The 19,536-nt window shown below is 40.8% G+C and overlaps 2 protein-coding genes across 4 annotated transcripts; one reads left to right on the top strand and one right to left on the bottom strand.

The window, feature by feature from the left end:
• The first annotated feature begins 8 nt into the window (after positions 1 to 8).
• On the top strand, positions 9 to 9,602 carry LOC131326936 (E3 ubiquitin-protein ligase MBR2). 3 transcript variants are annotated; one of them, XM_058359852.1, is made up of 8 exons: positions 36 to 362; positions 1,366 to 1,493; positions 2,021 to 2,135; positions 2,295 to 4,230; positions 7,411 to 7,461; positions 8,119 to 8,214; positions 8,316 to 8,459; positions 9,089 to 9,602. In XM_058359852.1, exons 4-8 carry the CDS (start codon positions 2,464 to 2,466, stop codon positions 9,218 to 9,220), a joined length of 2,190 nt encoding a protein of 729 aa, XP_058215835.1. In that variant the 5' UTR covers positions 36 to 362; positions 1,366 to 1,493; positions 2,021 to 2,135; positions 2,295 to 2,463; the 3' UTR covers positions 9,221 to 9,602. The 3 variants fall into 3 exon arrangements, with proteins under 3 accessions (XP_058215833.1, XP_058215835.1, XP_058215834.1); XM_058359851.1 differs by having other exon boundaries at positions 1,303 to 1,493; XM_058359850.1 differs by lacking the exon at positions 1,366 to 1,493 and having other exon boundaries at positions 9 to 362.
• A 2,852-nt stretch (positions 9,603 to 12,454) lies between these two features.
• LOC131326891 (U-box domain-containing protein 26-like) lies at positions 12,455 to 14,502 on the bottom strand. The gene has a single exon (XM_058359798.1). It carries the CDS (start codon positions 14,408 to 14,410, stop codon positions 13,070 to 13,072), a length of 1,341 nt encoding a protein of 446 aa, XP_058215781.1. The 5' UTR covers positions 14,411 to 14,502; the 3' UTR covers positions 12,455 to 13,069.
• Between the last annotated feature and the right edge of the window lie 5,034 nt (positions 14,503 to 19,536).

Raw genomic sequence — 19,536 nt, 5'->3', positions numbered from 1 at the left:
CCTGGATTCTCATAACTTGTTACAAAGATCCGAAAGCCGAACACTCCCAATTACCAGTAAAATAGACAAAGGATTACTGCTTTCTCTCTCTCTCTCTCTCTCTCTCTCTCTCTACATCCACACCATCACCTCATCATCTTCCATCCATTTGTTCAGTGCCTTGTCCTCTATAGATTTCATCTCGCGTCACAACCAAACGAAACCGTCGAGACACACATAGAGGAGAGAGAGAGAGAGAGAATAATGACGGAGGAGAGAGAGAGAGAGTTTGGTTCTCATTAAAAAAACGTCTTTTACTCGCCATCTACTGAAATCCCTACCGGAAAAGATCTGAGCGTTCCTCCGATTCCTACCTCATTCAGGTTTGATTAGTTCTTTTCAATCTGTTTTGTGATGATTGTTCTGAGGTAATTTTTTTTTGGGATTTCTGTAATTCGGTGCGTTGTTTGTGTCGTGGTTCTGAAAAATGGGGATCTGATTTTTCGATGTTATTTTTCCATTTCTGACCCGAATTTGTTCTTCGTTGATTTTGCTACGAGGCTGGTTTGTAATTTTGATGTATTTCTTCCTCGGTAATATCGAAAGATCGTGCTTTCTTTGAAGAAGCTGATATTTTCTGTTTCGTGGATTGATGATTTTCGTAATTTGGTTGGAGTTGCTGTAAGTGGCGGACGCAGAACTTGTGTCTAGCAGTGGCTTAAATCACGTGTATTTTCATATTGATAGTAAAAAATATATATTTATTAGTATATTTTACTATTTTAAGAATTGTTCTTCACTCAAGGGACTTGCGCTGGCCAATTCCATAGATTTTTCTTAATTTTCCTGAAAATTAGTTTAATAGGCGATATCGGGCCAATTCCATTGAACTTTTCTTAATTTTCTTGAAAATTAGTATAATAGGCGATAATATTTGGAGTTGTGCAGGAGCCCGGTCCCCGCTTGTACCCCTTGGGACCGCCCCTGGTTGCTGTGTTTCTGTTGGTTTTACCCATGTTTTGATTGGTTAATTTTACGACCCATTGATACTATTGTGCAGTGAAGAATGTAGATGTTAAGTGTAGGTCTTTTTCTTCCTTTTTTGTTTTTTTCACTGGCTTGTTTCAAACTTCCAAGTCTTCGCGGTCGTGTTTCCTTTAGTTTTCTTATTTAACTTGAATCAGAGTGTTCGTTCGATATGTAATTTGCTGAGAATCTGCAATCTTCTGCCAAGGCTACAACTATTGTGACTGTATGCATATCGATGTGTTCTCCAAAGCTTAGGTTAACTGCTAGCTCATTGTACTTGTGACCTCATTGCAGGTTAGCACAAAGTTAACTGGTATTGATTTCACAGTGGTTTGTCTGCATTCTTCTTTTGTTTAGATAATGATGGACTCAAGAATTGTGGAAGAAGGAAAAAAGTAGTGACTAAATAGAACTACTGGTGTGGAAGAGGTTAGCGGATTAGTGGTGCACTGAGTCAAATGGTTTGGGTTCTAAGGGCTTCTTCGGTAATTTAATTTAGAGGAGTGCGTGGAAGTTTTTTGAGCATTGAAACAAACATAATCCTGTATGATAGGGCCTAAGCCATTTTCCCCCCTCCCTCATGTGTTTATCTTTGAATCTGTTGATGTGTTCCATTTACCGGTGCGGTGAAATGGCATATCCTTTTAGATCGTGAGGTTGCAGGTTTGAACTTTACGGCAACCAATTTCTGCATATAATGGTGTCAGGTCTGTACCCAATCTATCCACGTGGATTCCATTAATGTGGACTAAATAGGGTGTACTCCTTGTTTCTGTGAGTGTTACTTGAACAATGTGCTGAACACTTTCTTTGAGGTTTGTCGTAGTGAGATTGAAACGGCACGCTTTCTTGGGGGTTATTGTAGTGGCAAGGGGATGAATTTCTGGCTGAAGTATTCAAATGTTCAACTGCTTTTTATTCCTTTTTATTTTCAGTCACTGCCGCATTTGCCTTGTGCTGATTCTTTTTTCAGAACTGCAGCACTAAGGTGGTCTTTTCTTTGAAATTTCAGATGTCATTGGCAAGATGTTCAGTTGAGGCATACGAAGTCATCTACACAGTTCTGCTTTGGCAATAGCTACCGTGTTCAAGTCTTCTGGCTAACAGCAATTGGTCTCTGTTGGTAGGTAGGTCGTGCCCGTTGCAGAAATGGGATTTTGCGTTCATGTTTACTACTTTCTGCCTTTTAAACTTTGTCTCCAAATGGAGTCGAAGAAGCACATGCTTTGCAGATAGTACTGACGTACTGTCCTAGTTTCAGTTTTTGGTTCTAATTTGATGTGCAGATGTCTGAAGTATACAGTTCAATTGAAGTTTTGCATCTTTGAGCCACTGCCAGCAGGGCGAGTTGATAATCTTTTCCTTTTGCTGATTTCGTGCATTCGGTGAGCTGTGTAATGTGGTAAAAGTATTGTTCTGCATCTAAACATATCGTTAGGAGATTCCATAAGTCCAATGCAAGGGAAAAACAGTGCAGGCAGTTCGTTTAGTGAAACGGTGGATCTTAACCAGGGATGTGTTTCCAATGACTCTGGTATGAATCAGTCGATGGATTGGGATAGCATGCTAAATCCAGTAGAAAGCCAGTTATCAAATTACATGCGTTCTTCTGCTGAGGGGAACTTCGCTCGCCCAAATGCCGTTAGTGTACGGGGTTTTAGTCGCTGGGACTTAGGTGAATCTAGCTCTAGTGCAAATGTTCAAAGCCAAGGCATGGATGATGGTCTAAAGATGGATAATGGTAGGTCTTCTTCATTTGGTGCTTGTCCTGGGTCTGATGCGGGAGCTGAGGAAAGGGAATTTGGACCATCTAATATCCTTCTTACTGAAAATCTTACCAGTGGTATTGGTGGCAATCGGCTAACCAGCAGACCTTCAATTATGCAGAGTTCCACTTCTACTCGAATCCCTCTGAATATAAATTTAAATGCTGGACATGCGGGCAGTAGCAGTGACAGTGGGCATGGTTTGGGGCCAGATTCATTCCATAATATGTTCAAATTAAGTGGACCAGAAACAGAAGAAATCTTCGCTGGTAATGATTCTTCAGATAATGTTGGGACTTCTTCTTCCGGTAATTCTGGTTATTTGATGGATAATGACGGCGGATCAGCTTCTTCTTTGGCCAACTGGGGTTCATCCTGCAAGAGAAAGGCTCTCGAAGGTACTTCTGGGACTTACCCAAGTGGGAGTTCTAACCTCTTTCAACAAGCTGAAAACTTTTCACGTCATGGTGTCCCTGGTCGTTATAATGCTTCCAGTAGCTTAAGTATATCACCACCACCGGTAAACTCCCCTAGCGGTACTCCTCCTGAACAGGTAAACACAAGAATTGGCATCGGTATGCGTGGAGTAGCTTCTGAAGTCTTTCCTCCATCAAGTATTTCAGGAATGGCAGAAAGCTCCTCAAGGAATTATGGTGTCAGAGTGAATCTGGGGCACCATGAATCTGGTTTGGTCAATTTGCCGTCGACAGGGAATGGGATAAGGCATTCTGATGCTTGTCCACCGCACCAGTCATCTAGACTTCTCTCATTTACTGATTCTTTGGACTTGAGACCATCAAATTCTGCTTCTATTGCACCCACTTCAAATAATCCCCGAAACCACTCTCATTCGACTCATATTGCAGATTGGTCAAGGAGTATGCCTCCTTTCCCTTGGAATGGGGCTCTTAATTCAAGAGCTGGTGGTTCTTCAAGCTCTCCAATGCTTTTGGGGGACAGAAGTGCGTCGGTTCGAGATGATGCGAACTTTGGAAGCAACCAGAGAAACAACATGGAGCATCCCATGTTTGTTCCTGCGACTGAGATGACAACTTTGTCGCAAGACCCAAATAATTGGAATTTATCTACTGGAAATCCCAGCACTTCTTCAAGTGTCCCTTCCAGTTCTCGATTTGGCGGCCCCCGTCTTTTGCCCACTGCATGGATACCTCATCACAACCCCACGGCACAAAATCAGCAACGTGTATCAGAATTTGCACCGTGGACTCTCTTTCCATCAGTTGATTCCGAGGCTGGAGGTCAGAGAAGTCATTTTCCACCATTGCATTCGGTCCCTTCTTCGGAGGAAACAATGATGTCAACTGGAGCTAATAACCAAGGCCATCATCCACCATATCCAAGGTCGGGATTATTGATGGAGGTACCTGGTGATGATGTGAATGCTTGGCGTGCTTTAGCTGCTGATATTGAGGGGAGACACAGGCTGGTATCCGAGGTTTGTTTCTAATTTCCTAATATTTGTGTTTTCCTCCATCATCTCATTTTATTTAAACAAACTTTACTGTTTGTGGTACCTTTTTCTAGAAGTTAAATGCTGGTACTGATTAGGTTTTGAATGCTGATAAGCTGTGCTTAGTCGTCGCTTTTTATTGCAGCATTTTGACATTGGTCAATACCATGTCAAAATTACTGCAGTTTAGCTTGAACATGTTTAACTATGCAAGAATTCATGGGCTTATTTTTTCATCCTTGTGGTGAACATCATCCTCGTCATTTTTCTGTTTGCTTCATTCCTTCAGCAACGAGGTGTAGGTAATACACCGTAATACGGTGGAATATCAAACTATGTAGGATTGTTTTGACAGTTTGCAGTCACTATCAAGGGTTTTTTTTTTTAACGGCCACTATCAAGGGTTCTAATAAACAACTTTTGTTTTTTTTGTACCGCTGTTGGTTGGGTAAACCCAAATGTCATCTGATTATTAGTCCATCATTAATTACTCTCTCTCTGTGCGCGCGTTTGTGTGTTTGTGTCTTCACCCGATTGCAAATGGGTCCATGTACCAAATGTTAGCCATCATTAGTTTCTCTCTCTCTCACACACACACTCTCTCTCTCTGCGCATTTATTTGTTTGTGTCTGTGTCTTCACACAATCGCAAATGGGTCCATGTACTGGTACTCAACTTTTAGATACTAATCCTTATATCACATACCCACACTTTGTGCTTGTCCCTGATCCATTTAGCATACTCGAATTCAAGTGCAATGCATATGCTTTTTTGATCAGCAAGTGCAAGTAATTATATGTTGTTCTTGATTGTGAGCACATATTTATAGCTGTGTACTCATACTATTGAAAGATACATTATGTTTATATGTACATATTGTGATTGATGATCTTGTTTCGTTCATTTCCTATTGTATTATCATGTCATTTGTGTATTGAAATTTCCACCCAAAAATGACGTATTACCAATCATTTTTATAGTCAGTCCTGTTACTCCTGTATGTAGTAAGTGCTTCCTAATTTGTATTGGTATTCCAAGCTTTTTGGTGGTCAGAGCCTTATAGAAGTTTAAATAGAAAGGTCTTGCAGTTCTATATATGTTGGATTGCCGTGTAGTATTATCTGTGTTTGTGGTCACTGGTCAGTAAGGATGAATAGTTTCTCGTTAGAGAAAAATTTCTGTGCCAGTAAAATTTGGTTGGAATCAGTGTTGGTGAATCTTCGTTAAATCTGCTCTGGCTGTTCGGGAATAGAAGCATGTACAATTATAGCTTTTGATATTAACTTGAGCGAGTCGTGATAGGTCTGAACAAGTGCATGTTGATTTGGCTTCTCTAGTGCCCCGTTCCCCAATCAGATTTTTGGATGTGAGCTGGGGTATAGAGACTACCTTGTGATAAGCGGTAGGCTTCCGTGTCCCATGGGATTATGAGTTTTTCTTCATATCCCATGATTGGTTGAGATGGGATTGGATTGCCATTATTGACACGTAAAGAACGTTTTTTTGCATGGTAAAAGAAGTGTGGTTGGATTGGTTATCCATGTAACCTGTATCTCCCACATTTGGTTGCACCATGTGACACTATATAGTATATCTCATGAAAGTGAGATAGCTCAATTGCAGAGGGGAGGTGGGATTGAATGGAATAGGATAGAAAATTGTAGGCAAATTTATCGAAGTATGCAATAGTGACAGACCAGTCTGATCTTGATCAAATATGGGACAAGATAGTATAATTCATCCTCCACAACATTACTTATGCTGTAGGATGCATACTCCGTCCGTATACCCCAAGGGTAGTTCCTATCTTGCTTTATCCTATCTGAGAACCAAACGTGTCCTTAGTATTTCTTATCACACCTCACCCATGATGAGTTATCCAACCTTCGTGGGATATAGTGTCAATATCCTCTCGGCTCTCACTACCACATTGTCAAATTGTGCAACCAAATGTGGGACAAGATTGATGGATAACTAATCTAATCCCACCTCTTTTATGTGTAGACAAAGATGCCTTACAGGAAGTTGTATGTAATGAAAATCCTAGAGTTCCCATGTAAAGATTGATTTTTCTAAGCTTTTGCAGCCCTTAACAATTCGTTAACTCTCTCAAGTCTCAATACTTAGTTTATTCAACAAAATTTGTACTTTGATTTATATATTCACATTTCTCGTGTTCATTATTTCTTTGCATATCTTTTACTCTTGACAGCCTACTTTTTGGGTCCTTTTCTGTTAATTTAATTGAAATCATGCCACCTTGACTGGACACACTCCCTGGTTCACGAGTCCGACTTGCTGATTTGAACCTATCTCACATATATTAATTTATTGTAAATCGAGTCAATTTTGTTTATTTGCTGTGATTGAAACAAACTTTAAAATCAATATTGAAGTGTCGCCTGCTCTGGGGTGGTGTGAAAAGCCAATGGACGCGGTGTTGATACATCACTGGTTGAGAAGTCGTTTGATGTAGAAACACCTAAAACATGTGAACACCGCGAGTGAGCTTTGTGAGAAACTGCCCAATGGTTACTAATTTGTGCATAGTTCCCTTGTTGACTTGTGGCTTGGTTTAATGGCTTTGCCGGGAACAAATTTATCTTTGAGCTATTACGGTAAGTTGGACCTTGTTTTTCTTCTTCTTTATGGTCCTGCACAATTGTAAATAAAAGAAAGCGAGGATTGAAAACCCACTTTTGGTGGTGATATGTTGGTAGATTCCTACTCTATTTTGACGTGGAGTCATTGAACGATTGCCGCGAAAGATGTGTAGTGAGGGGGCTAGCTATGGTGTACATGGAAATGTAAGCTTTCTGTGGAGACGTATAGCTTCACTCAGGAGTAAATGCATATAGTATATTCAGAAAGGTTGTATTGACAGCCCTCTGTCTCAGAGCCAACATTGGGAGATAGTGGGTGGTGGATACTAGCTGTGGTTTAGCCATATTATCACCAAAATAATTCCACACAATGCAATCTGTTAAATATGCGTTTGTTATAATCTGAAAGTCTTGTTCGTTCCCATTTCAGTGACATTGTTAAATATATAGGGTTTTATCTTGCTATTAAGTTAATTATTCTTTTGCTATCAAAATTTATTAGTTTCTGATTATGAATAGTTGCAACTCTGACCTAACAAACTTCTGTCCATCTATGATACAGATTCGTCAAGTCTTGAATGCTATGCGCAGAGGAGAGAACTTGCGATCTGAGGTTTGTTTGTCTCATCATGATTAATTCAATAAGTTTAATATATTTAGCCTCAAACTTAGAACTGAAACCACATTGTTTTGTCAACCATTATGAGAATGTGGGTGGCTTGGGCCTTGGTTGATATAGACGCATTTCATATTCTCTTGGTTTTCTAACAAGGGAAGTCTGGAAACCGTTTTTGTGATGGCAAAAAATCAGTGAGCTTGAGTATAGCTTTTTGTACTTCTAAACTTATACGTGCTAGCCATTGATATTCTACTAGTTTCCTTATGTTTCTGACCACATTAGCAGTAAGCCAGTAGGACTGTTGCAATGTACACAGATCACTTGTAATTACAGTAGTTCAAGTATATATTTGCCTGTCCTTTCTCACATTCTGACTTACACTTTCTGTGGTACATCCTTGCTCTGTCCATCGATTGCATAAAACTAATTAAGCTGCAAAACCAGTTCATCTTCTTTGTGTGTGAAAAATTTGTTTCTGAACAACTCATCTCTGAGGAAGTGCAATTGATCATTCTCTGGGAAAGGAAGCGTGTTTGGCTTGTGGAACAACAAGTTCGATATGTACCCCTTTCAACTTGTTTTATATCTGATATTTGGGCCTGCACATAGTGATTCACCTTGCAGCTTGTTTTATTTCTGACATTTTGTCAGGATTATATGCTCTTTGATCCATTTATAAATGGAGTTACCGAGTTGCACGACAGGCATAGGGATATGAGACTTGATGTTGATAACATGTCTTATGAGGTAAGAAAGGGCTCTTTTCTCCCTTCTTTTGCACATTTATTGTTTTCCATCATCGGAGTTTGATGGAATGTTGTTTCCTGACTCCATGCTTGGAATACCAGGAGTTGTTGGCATTGGAAGAGCGCATAGGAGACGTCAACACTGGATTGACTGAGGAAACCATTATCGAGACTATGCAACAGACCAAGTACCATTCCATCATGGAAGGATCCCCGTCAAACTTGGAGCCATGCTGTATATGTCGGGTAAGATCCATAATCTCTATCTATTTTTGAGTGAAATTTCTTTGCATAGAAAAAGATAAATACTTTTGGGTTGCAAAGGAGAGAGATGAAAAGAAATCTGGTTATATCCAATGTTCTCTTTGATAACTTGGTATCTGGCCCAACGGACCGACTACTTCGGGGGATTAACGCACCATACAGCCGGGGCCCAATTCAAGTCGAGGCCAAGCTCTGTAACACAGGATTGCTAGTGTAAAAATGATAAAACTTGGCAATGTTAACTCTCAAGGTGCAGCTTCTTCATTTTCTCCCAAAAAAAGATTCAGCAACCAACCAAATTTAGGTCATTCCATAAGGCCCCCACAGCCATTCCCGTGTTTAAAAGATAAATCTTTGAGCCTATACCAATCTCCTCATTCCGTTTTTCATTTTTGAAGGTGATAAATTTTTGATCTTTTTATCTCGGCATCAACCCCTTCCTTTTTAATTTGAAGACCGGAAACTCATTTTCCTCCATTCCAATGATGGTGACCTCCGATGCCTCCATCTCTCATTTAAAAATCTCCCATCCCTCAAATGATATTCTCAGACCAGTTTGATTTGCTTTACACCTCCCTAACTGTGTTTTCCTTGAACTTCTGTTATGGCAGGAGGAGTATGTCACTGGCGATGACGTTGGGGCGTTGGATTGCGGGCATGATTTCCACACCAATTGCATCAAACAGTGGCTGAAACAGAAGAATATTTGCCCCATTTGCAAAATGACTGGTTTGGGTACTTGAGGGAAATCCATCTTTTTCTCAGACCCTGGAAAGTTTTACTTGTCAATGGAACATTAAACCCTTTGGCCTTGGTTAAAACTACTGTTGTTGTCCCTAGAGAACAAACCCAGTTCTACATCCCATCTCCTATGGGGATGTATCGGATGTTCTTATAATTCTCCCAAAAAAAGGGGGAAAAAAAAAAAATTAAAGTAACCTCCCATTCCTTGCCCGAAATAAACCAGGTTTTACTGGGAATTTGATGGGTTCATAAAGGTGGGAAGTGTAAGTTATATAAAAGATTGCAGTTAAATGCAAGGGATTGTGTTACCCTGTACTGGAGTATTTAAAAGCATTTATCAAATACGGTCTCGTGAAATAAAAATCTATTGCTATTATTGAATCTTTCTGTGGGAAGATGATATTCGTAAATTCAGTAGGTTTATTGCATCTTTGTGCTCTTGCTTTTGTTTTATGTGTAGGCATGGAGATTTGAGTTATGAATAAAACTATGACTTGGGTTTGTGAAAACCAGCTGCTTTGCATTTTATAGCAGTCATTATTTTGTGACAGTTCAAAATTTTAGCAAGTACTTAGAATATACTGGTAATAATAGACATGAACTCGAGTAGCTTGACTTGACTTGTTTATAATTGTAGTAATATCTACTCTTAGATAGGAACAGAGTGACACTAGATTTCTGAAGCAACAAAACACTTTTTTTTTCCTCCTCTCTTTCTTGGAAGCGGGAGGATGCTGTGAGCAAGACACAACAGTGTGCATTAACACACAATATCACCGTTCAAAAGTGTTTTGGACGGTTTGAACCGTTGATTGTCGAGACGAACGGTGAGATGAGACACAGCACGTTACTGTGTTTGCTCACAGCAGCCCCCTCTTCTCTCCTCCCAGGGTGGTCTTCCGTTTCCTGATTCTACTTCTAAATAATGTAGTATCTTTGTAGGAAAGAAGTTCAAACTTTTTATCTCTAGTTACTAAATATCACCGAGATGTTTGAATTTTTCTTAATAACAATAAATTTTCTTAAGTTCTCGTTTTACGTAGCTAACAATCTTTTTGGGACGAATATGTTTTGTTTCAAATGTGCAAGATATGTACTTACGTAATTGTAGAGACGTAGAATTTAACCACAAAGTGTCACAGACCACACAAGCAATCAAATACCATCATCACACACTACCCAAAATGAAACCCATAATAATCAAGCATGATTGTATAGCCCATACCCCTAGTCAAGTTGGGTGAGGAAAGCACTGGTCGTTAAGTATCAAAAAAACTTCATGTGATTACATTCGTTGTCCCAACACTTTTACTCGCACAAACGCAAGACACACGTATCTATAAACCATGTGAACACTCTTGGCATCCGAACACAGACGTTTCACCCTCGTGCATGTGAGATTCGTATTCCCACGAAAAATCTGTATTTGAATGTGTGTCCCGCGCTTGTGCGTACAACTCTTTTCTTTGTTCCCCCATTCTATAAACCATGTGAGCACTCACGATCTCTCCCATTCTGCAATGTCTCTGTTTTCCATTTTGGGTGGTGGGTCCTTTATGCCCTACCTTGTTTGCAAACATTCCATTATTCCCACCCAAACCTTTTGGATGCACGCACATTTTTGGGCAGCCTCATAGTCAAAAGGAATATTGTTGAAACATCAATCAATACCTCAATGATGCATCTCTTTCTCTCTCTCTCTCTCTCTCTCTCTCTCTCTCTCTCACACACACACACACACACACACACACACTCACGAATAGCATCCCATTCAATTCCTAGTGGACTAGGCTAAGATGCCTCATCGAAGCTCAGATGACCCTATGCTTGGCTTGGGGTCACACTTTCAAATCTGTGGCAAAACTTGATCCATCCGCAAAGCTTTCATGCCAAATAGTAACTCATAATAGTGGTTTGGGACCACTCTCTCTCCCTCTGATGATTATTCGGTGCTCCAAGAGCACCGTCATGTTGTGCTTCACAGGGTTTTTCCACTACAGATTTTGTGCGGAACCCAAACACTTAATACGTAGTGAAACCCATACAAATGTGTGTAAGAATAGACTATTATAACACCACATGACGGTGCTCCCCGTAGTGCTCTGCGTGCAAGCAACAATTTTCCCTCCACCACAGAAGAATAGCATCCCATGGATTTGCCTAGTGCACTAGGCTAGATGCCTCATCAAAGCTCAGAGCCAGAATTTTGGCGAATATACACAATTAAAAAAAAATCAATATAAAAGTAGGGTTTTTTGAGCAACAGCCCCTACTAGCTCCCTGGCTCCGTCCTTGGATGATCCGCTAAGATCACACTTTCGGAAATTGACAAATCTACGGTCCTTCCACCCACAAAGCTTTCATGCCATTTTCATACCAAATAGTAGTAATTCATATTTATGGTTTGGGACCATTTCTATGGTGGGAAATGTGAGAGAAGGGAATGGGACCCAGAAAGGTAGATAAGTTAGCAATTAATAAATTTAAATACCAAATTTGATAAATCACTGGACCATATCCATCAATAGAGTTCATTATATCTTGGCAGGAAAATGATATCATCAACATAAATATAGCTTCAGATTTTCAATCCCTTACCTGGGCCTTAAGGTGGGGTGACTCTGGGGACACATAACCCATTCCTTTGTATTGCTTTCTTTAGTGACTTGTTAGAGAAAAAAGGGAAAAGAAATCAAAGCCTAAATGGATACATGTTTGATAACTAGTATGAGTTTTGAGTTCTTTGACAAGATTCATACATATAATAATCGAAATTTTTCGAAAAAGGATTAGTAGTACGCGGATAGAAGAGGTTAGTAACAAATTTAAGGGACGTTATACAATATTTATTCGGAGTAAGATATAGATTATGATGAGAAAAGAAAACGAGATAGAGCCTTTAAACTAACGCATCGAATCCCATATTATATAGAACCAACTATACGAGTGGAGAACTGGTATTCTCGTTCCCATATTATGGAATCAACTATAAAGCTTCGCTTCCTCTCCCACATTCATACAAGAGAGTGGATTGGCCTTTCTGCAGCCTTTCTAATTTGATTGATTCATAGAGTATTTATTTTTATTTTTTAAAGTGTGATAATTGGTCATCAACATTAGTTATAACTTGAGCCCAATTCGTTTATTCTGACGTATTTCCTTAAAATAATTAGGTGATTTTAATAGATTGTTTATTTTCAAAATTTATCAGCTAAATTAAATAAACTTGTAAATTAAATTTACAAAAATTTCCTTTCTTTCTTTTTCTTACATTTACAAAAACCGAAACATTACATACAAAACTCCATACACGAGTAAAATTCTATACAACATGGTAACTCTCCATTGAACCTGAAATTACAAAAATGGAGGGTCGTAAAAAATCAATACAGATGCACGGTTGAAATACTGCCCTAAAGCCGGATGCACTACAGGGTTTCCGGTGGTATGAGACTCCCTCCTAAATTTTCATGTTTGAATTTTTTTAGGTGTAACCAATTCCTTCGAGACCAACCCATACAAGTATTTGCTTTGTCTTTAATGGAATCCCTCGCTAGATGATGATAGGATTGGTCCAAGAATCACTTAATGTGCGTCTAAGCTTACTTGAAAACCTGAGTTATCAAAGGGGAAAATCAATACGGAACCACGTCGCTGGTGGTCTGAGAGTCCCTCCTAAATTCTCATGTTTGAATCTTCTCAGGTGTAACCAATTCCTTTGGGGCTAACCCATACGAGTATTTGCTCCGCCTTCAATTGGATCCCTCGCTAGTTGATGGTGGAATTGATCCAAGAATCGGTTAATGCGTGCATAAGCTGATCCGAAAACCTGAGTTATGGGAGAAAAATCAATACGGAACCACGTCGCTGCAACCAAAATCCTCGCAATTAGAACCCGAATCCTCCGGCCACGAATCCCGCAGCAACTTCAACAGCATCTGCGCCTTCCTCTTCGCCCTCTCCGTACACCCGCTCTGAACCACCAACAGCAACCGAGTCAACACGCCCTCTGCCACCGCCTCCCGCCGGCACACCTCCGACGCCGAGCACACTGACAGCAGCGCTCCGGCCGCGTACTCCGTCGCCCTCCCCGACACCCTGAGCACGACCTTCACCAGCAACGGCACTGTGAGCGCATGCGCTGCGAACGCCGCTAATCCCGACGGAACCCGGCAGAGTAGCTCCACCGTCGCCAGCGACCTCTCGGCGTTGCTTATATCAAAATCCGATAGTCTCTCGATGAGCGCGTCCACGGCTCCGGCCGCCACCGCCTTGTGGCGGTGCTGCTTCGACAGGCACAAAGCGAACAGTGCTTTAACTCCGATTTTAAGCGCGCGCGGAGAGGTTGCCGGAGAGTTGAGGATTCCGACGATTCCATCGTGAATCTCGTCGGAGCTGCTTATTTCCGATCGGAGCTCCGGCGATCTGGTGCCGGCGATGACGGTCTCTATCAGAGAAGCCGAGTTAACTCGGACTTCGCTCGACGGATGGAATAAGAGATTCACTAGGTAACTAACTCGCTCCGGATTCGAAGCCACGAACAAACAAGCCGATTCGGATAACGGAAAGTATGAGAGGATCGCAAGCGACTCGTGAGTCAACTCACACGAGTCGGACTCGGTATCTGGAACGACTTGCTCTTGCCTTGTATAATATTGTCCGCTTTGACCGCCCAAATTCCATGGACTTTTGAGAAGGTCACCCATCCCTGCATTGTCCGAGAAAACAATTGATAGTAAAATTTCACGAGCGTTTTGGGCAGAGATAACGGCTCGGTTTTTCTCCGAGTCGCGAGCGAGCCTTTTGAGCCGCTTCAGCGAGTCAACTCGGATAAACATCCGGGTCGACTCGGAGGAGACCTGGCTCAGCAGGGTCCGGACGTTGGCCGGGTCCGCCGGTTGCCTCGGCGTCGGGATGCGCTCAACGCCGAGGGATCGGTTGGCGACGCACCATTCCTGGATGAGACGACGGAGGGTGTGGTTGGGGATGAGGGCGAAGTCGGTGAGCGGCGAGCGAGTCACCGGGCACGTGGTGTTACCGGTGGCAGTCCACGACTCGATGCTGGCCCGGTCGTAGGTCTGGCCCGTGCTTATCGTGACCGGATCGGTCATTAGCTCGAGCGAGATCGGGCACCTGAAGTGGTATGGTATCTGAATTCCCACGTCCAATGGCTCCAAACTGCAAGGCATCTCTCTCTCTCTCTCTCTCTCTCTCTCTCTAGATATATTTATCTGTCTGGAGTTCGAGTTTTCTTTATTTATTTGAGGTCTCTGCAAATTCTCTATCAGTTCAGTATGGTTTGGTTTTGTCTGTTTTATAGGGAGTAAATGGAACAGAAGAGAGAGGGCGTAGGAGCCTTCTCTGCACTTGCCTGACTACATTCTACCCCACACGTGTGCTGTAGCCTGTTAACCTAACTATAGTTGGGAGTCTTGGGAATAGGTTACGTCCACGTGGTATCTGGTCGCGCACCCGAGCAGTCCAAACGTGTTTTGGACGGCAAGAATTTAGAGCCTGAGAAAGAGGAGAAAAAGTGATTGGCGGAGTAAAGAAAAGAGTTCTCGGATTTGAACCATCCAAAATACGTTCCGCTAAGTACCGTCATGTGGTACCCAATTCTTCGCACCAAAAAACTTCTCGGACTGAGACTAGGGTAGGTTTTGGTCAAACATAATGTCGGCCTGGTTCGGTCCCACTTTTGATTCTTCAATTGAGCTACTGTTGGAGGTTGACTGTGCACACAGGTGTTTTGAGTTTTTAACTTTTTTTTTAATGCTTTTGTTTATGAAAAATGTTTTGGACACGTACATTACGGTTTAGGGTATAGGCCAAAACCCAAATGTGTCTGCAATTATCTTGATCAGAATAGATTCCACGAGCATCGTGCAGATGTTTTCGACGATTTTAAACACATTTGTATTAAGATACTTATCATTGTTTACGGTAGTAAGTTCAACGTTTTTCCTCAATTGAAATTGGGAATTTGATTACGCCAAAATTCAAATGAGGACGAACCAAAATAGTGACAAACTCAAAACGCATTTCACCTTTTTTCGTATGCCTTTTGCCTCTTTTGTGTACAAAATTTATGTTGGTTGTATACCTTGTACACGAATATTGAAGCTATTCATCACCCCTTATTATATAATAGCATTCTGTTTAAGAGATCAAAATTCATATTTCAGTTTAGAACTAATTTTTTTCCCCTAAAATATACCAGTACCGTCTATATACTATCCAATAATGTTGTGGTTGGCATCGTCCTAATGTCTACTGTGGGCATTGTAGTTGGTTGGTCAAAAGGTCAAAGCAATGTGCCCCGGGGGCAGGTTGTCTCCCTTCCCAACTTTATTTGAAGACAGTCTCTCTCTGTAAACGAACCGAGCAGCTTAGCTCGATTTCGTTTAGTAAACGAATCAAGTTTGAATTTTTGGCTCGTTTAGTACATCAGACGAAAGTTCGGCTCGTTTAGTAAATGATTTAAAGCTCGACTTGTTAAGATTTGAGCTGAACTCGAACTCAAATTTTTGGGTTGCTTACAAAACATAAACGAGCCAAGCTTAAGCTTGACGAAGATTGATTGGCTCGACTCGTTTACGGCCTGTCTCCCTTGCGTTGTTGGGGCCCTTTGAGTTTGGATACTAACGGGTGAGCCCCCCCTACACGGTGTTGTTTTACGTAGCTCCTACAAGCGAAATGTACTGCTATTGCCTATTGCTATCTTTATGGAGATAAATATCTCAGGCAGGGTTGTAATTTCGTAAACAGATGAAAGGCAAGAATGTCTTTTTTATTCTAATACCAAAAAAGGAGAAGTGAAAAGTTCTTCTCGACTTTGCTTAACAATTAATTATGGGTTTATGCCTCTATGTTGAAATTTTCGGAATGCATTTTATGCTAATGAATCTTGGTGTGGATAAAAGGGAAAAAAAAAAAAAATCCCCTCTAAGTTATGGCCGTTATGGGATCACATGATGTTTCAACACTTTTATCCATACAATCATTGCAGAGCTCATAAATATAAGTTGTGGTTGATAGCTTTTTTTCGAGTTATGAATTACTACAAATTTGAACTACGATAAAAACGGAATGTGAATTTGCAAAATCGTTTGGATTATAACTGCAGAGTAGAATAGTATATTGCGAATTTGTAAAAATGTTTTGGAGTGTAATTTGAACAATTGATTTATGGAGTTGTAATTAATTTGATAACGAGAGAGAGAGAGAGAGAGAGAGTTGGTTGGTCTGTGGTCAACCGGGCAAGATTGGATGAACAGCTAGTACTAATTATTAGGATTAACAGTAAAACGTCCTTTGGTTCCTCCCCACCATGCACGTGCGCTCGCGTCCCCAGCTAAGCCACGAGAAGGGGAGAGAGTTTTGACCAGTCTCCCTTGGCTACTACTGCCCCATTTCTTTCGAGTCTTTGTCAAACAAAGACTCGAGTAATTATTGAGTCTATATCTTATTGCATCGCCACATGTGCCTTAATACTCTATATTTTCATTACACAAATTATGAGGTTCACATGAGTGTGTCCTCCTGAAGAAGGGTGTTCGAGGCGGTACCACAATACCATTTATTTCTTTCGTTCTAGTTTAAGTGTTCATGTTTTTATTTTAAAATGTGTTGAAATAAGTGTTCATTTTCTAAAAATTACCCTTAAAACATGCTAAGTTTTCAATTTTACCTCTAAAAGTGCCCCGATGGATTTGACAGTTTTTTTATATTCAAGTCATTTTTAGATTGACTATATTTTTAATTTGTAATACTTTTCATGATTTTGAAAATTTTTATATAATAAAACTAATTGACATTTATCAAACAAGATTTATATTACATATTTTTTGAGATCCACATTAAAAGATATAAGCAATATAAATACATTTATGTGAAATTCATACATTCAGTAAGAATGTTGGGGCACTACTTGGCCAGGACCACTCAATAATTACTCTGGTAGCTGTTTTTCCTATTCCCTTGAAAATTGCTCACACTTTGAGCTTATTCCCAGAATAAAAAAAAATAAAAAAAACCCAAGTAATTGAAAGTTGCCCATTAAACAACAGTAATTGCCATTGTAAGCTTAAAAAAAGGATCCCATTCTCTATCCACATTGGTTTCGGTGCAGATTGTGAAGTTAAGGAAAGATAACAATTAGGTTATTTTATAAGTACCTAAAGGATTAAAATAATCAATGGTGTTGCTAGGTTGAAATTTTACAAGTTTTAGTTTGGGTAAGAAGATTTATTAAGCTTTTTTAGGTGGCCTAAAGTATGTTTGTCCAGCTTTTTTGTAATTTCCAATGGCATCTCGCACCCGAATATGTATTGTTGATGTCATGGAATGTTACTACGGAAGTAGCTTTATGTCTCTCTCACGGTAAAATGGGGCCCGAGATTCTCTGTGCCGAAAAATAGTGTGCTCCTATGCTGAGGGCATTTTTTTTTCCGGTCAAACGGAAAATTCAATAAAACTTAAAGAGAGCACCACATTAAGAGTACAACCGGAGTTTTGGATACTAGAGCACAAGAGCTCGCAACCTAGTCAAGCACTTGCCTGATATTCAGGCTATCTATCTCTAATTACAAATTCCCTTATCGCGATGGACATGTCCATAACAAACACGAGGTCTTCTGTGCGTTCCGCTCCCATCCTGGCAAGGTGGTCGGCGCATTGATTGGCCGAACGAGAGGTATGCCCAATCGTAGTGTTAGTCTGAGTCAGTAGGACATGGATTTTATTGATCAGCACACTCTGGGGGTGGTTGCCTGGGTTTCCTTCCGTGGTGAGGTTCACCGCTACAAGAGAGTCGGGTTCACCGTGCTGAGGGCATTTTGGCCGGTTTTTTATGTTTCAAAAATTTTATGTGATTCAACGGCCAAAAATACACTCGGCTCAGGGGCACACCATTTTTGGGCACAAAGAATCTCGGGCCGTAAAATGGATGGATACCAAACTTCCAAAAGAAAAGAAAAAAAGAAGCTCTAATGTTCCTAAAACCTTCGGAGTAAGATTCTCTCCCGTTCCTTAAAGGTCCTCTGTTCAAGGCTGTTTTTTTTTGCGCCATGATCAAATCAAAATTGTTCACTTGTTAAAATTCATTAAAAACATTAACCACGCCAAACTCATGTTCATCAATGTGTTTTTTCCAGAACATATTTATGTGGAACTTCTAGTACTACTATCATTCGAGATAACGATTGAGGAAGGGTAGTGTAGATCTAGACCGGCATTTTCGCAGTTGAAGACCGACATCCTTGCAACAATCTGAATCTGTTGCATCATACGTATATATTTCATGCCACAGAGGAATTGATGTAAACTTGGACCTCCGCAACATACAAGTCCAATGCATTGTTGAACCGATGAGCAGTCGTTATAATGGCAGATCAGAGGCAAGCTCCATTCCTGGCGATTGGATTGCAGCAATGCCCCTATGCCGACTAAATGGGGAGGGGAATAGTGAAGTTCCAGACAAAATTATGTATTCCGTGAGTACTTCATTTTTGCAAGTAAATTCTGCCCTGTTGTAAGGTGCCCCCGGCCCTCTTGACGGGAAGAACGACAATCGGGGAGACGGCTTTATTCAGAATACAGCTTTCTGGAACTCAAAACTCGCAAAGGGATTATCAGAGCCTAATCATATAATCCTTCACCAGCTCACCATCTGAACTTATGATGGCTCCATCTGCTCCTGACCTATGAAACTCAGCTACTTGATGATACAGGCTTGTTTGTTCGGGGTACTCAAAACCCCAGCGTACGGTCCCCAGTAAATTTTCTCTATCTATCTTTCTCCAATCATTACTCTTAAAAACCTACCTTAAAATCCAAACCGAACAGGGTCATGTTTCATTGCTTAAGTCTTGCTTCTATTTCCATGTCTAACGTACAAAGGGACTTAAGAGACTAGAAAGGTTGTGTGAATAAACCAACCTACCAGTGACCGCTAAGGTTCCATAGCCAACTGTGATGTGACTTACGAAATCTGGAGCAACAGCCCCCCGGGTACCGACAGTGGTGATCCAAGGAGCTCTATTGAATATGGAGTTGCAATCGCTATTTCCAGCAGAGCATGCCATGAAAATCCCTTTCTCAGTTGCCGCAATAGGTCCCACTAAAGTAGGGTTTTTCTTGAAACAGACAGATCCTCAAAGGGTAATGATGAGAGCGAGATCCACCCCGTTGGCTATTGTCGGATCCATTCTAGCATGTATCGGTTGCACACAAGGCAATTGTGTTACCACTTACCAGAGAAGTCGGTTTTGTACATTTCATATTGGTCTTATGGTGCCGTACCAATCGTCATACT

Source organism: Rhododendron vialii, chromosome 5a, assembly GCF_030253575.1.
Source record: "Rhododendron vialii isolate Sample 1 chromosome 5a, ASM3025357v1".
Classification (NCBI taxonomy): domain Eukaryota; kingdom Viridiplantae; phylum Streptophyta; class Magnoliopsida; order Ericales; family Ericaceae; genus Rhododendron; species Rhododendron vialii.
The sequence above is the reverse complement of the archived record's forward strand: the minus strand, read 5'-3'. Positions and strand labels throughout refer to the sequence as shown.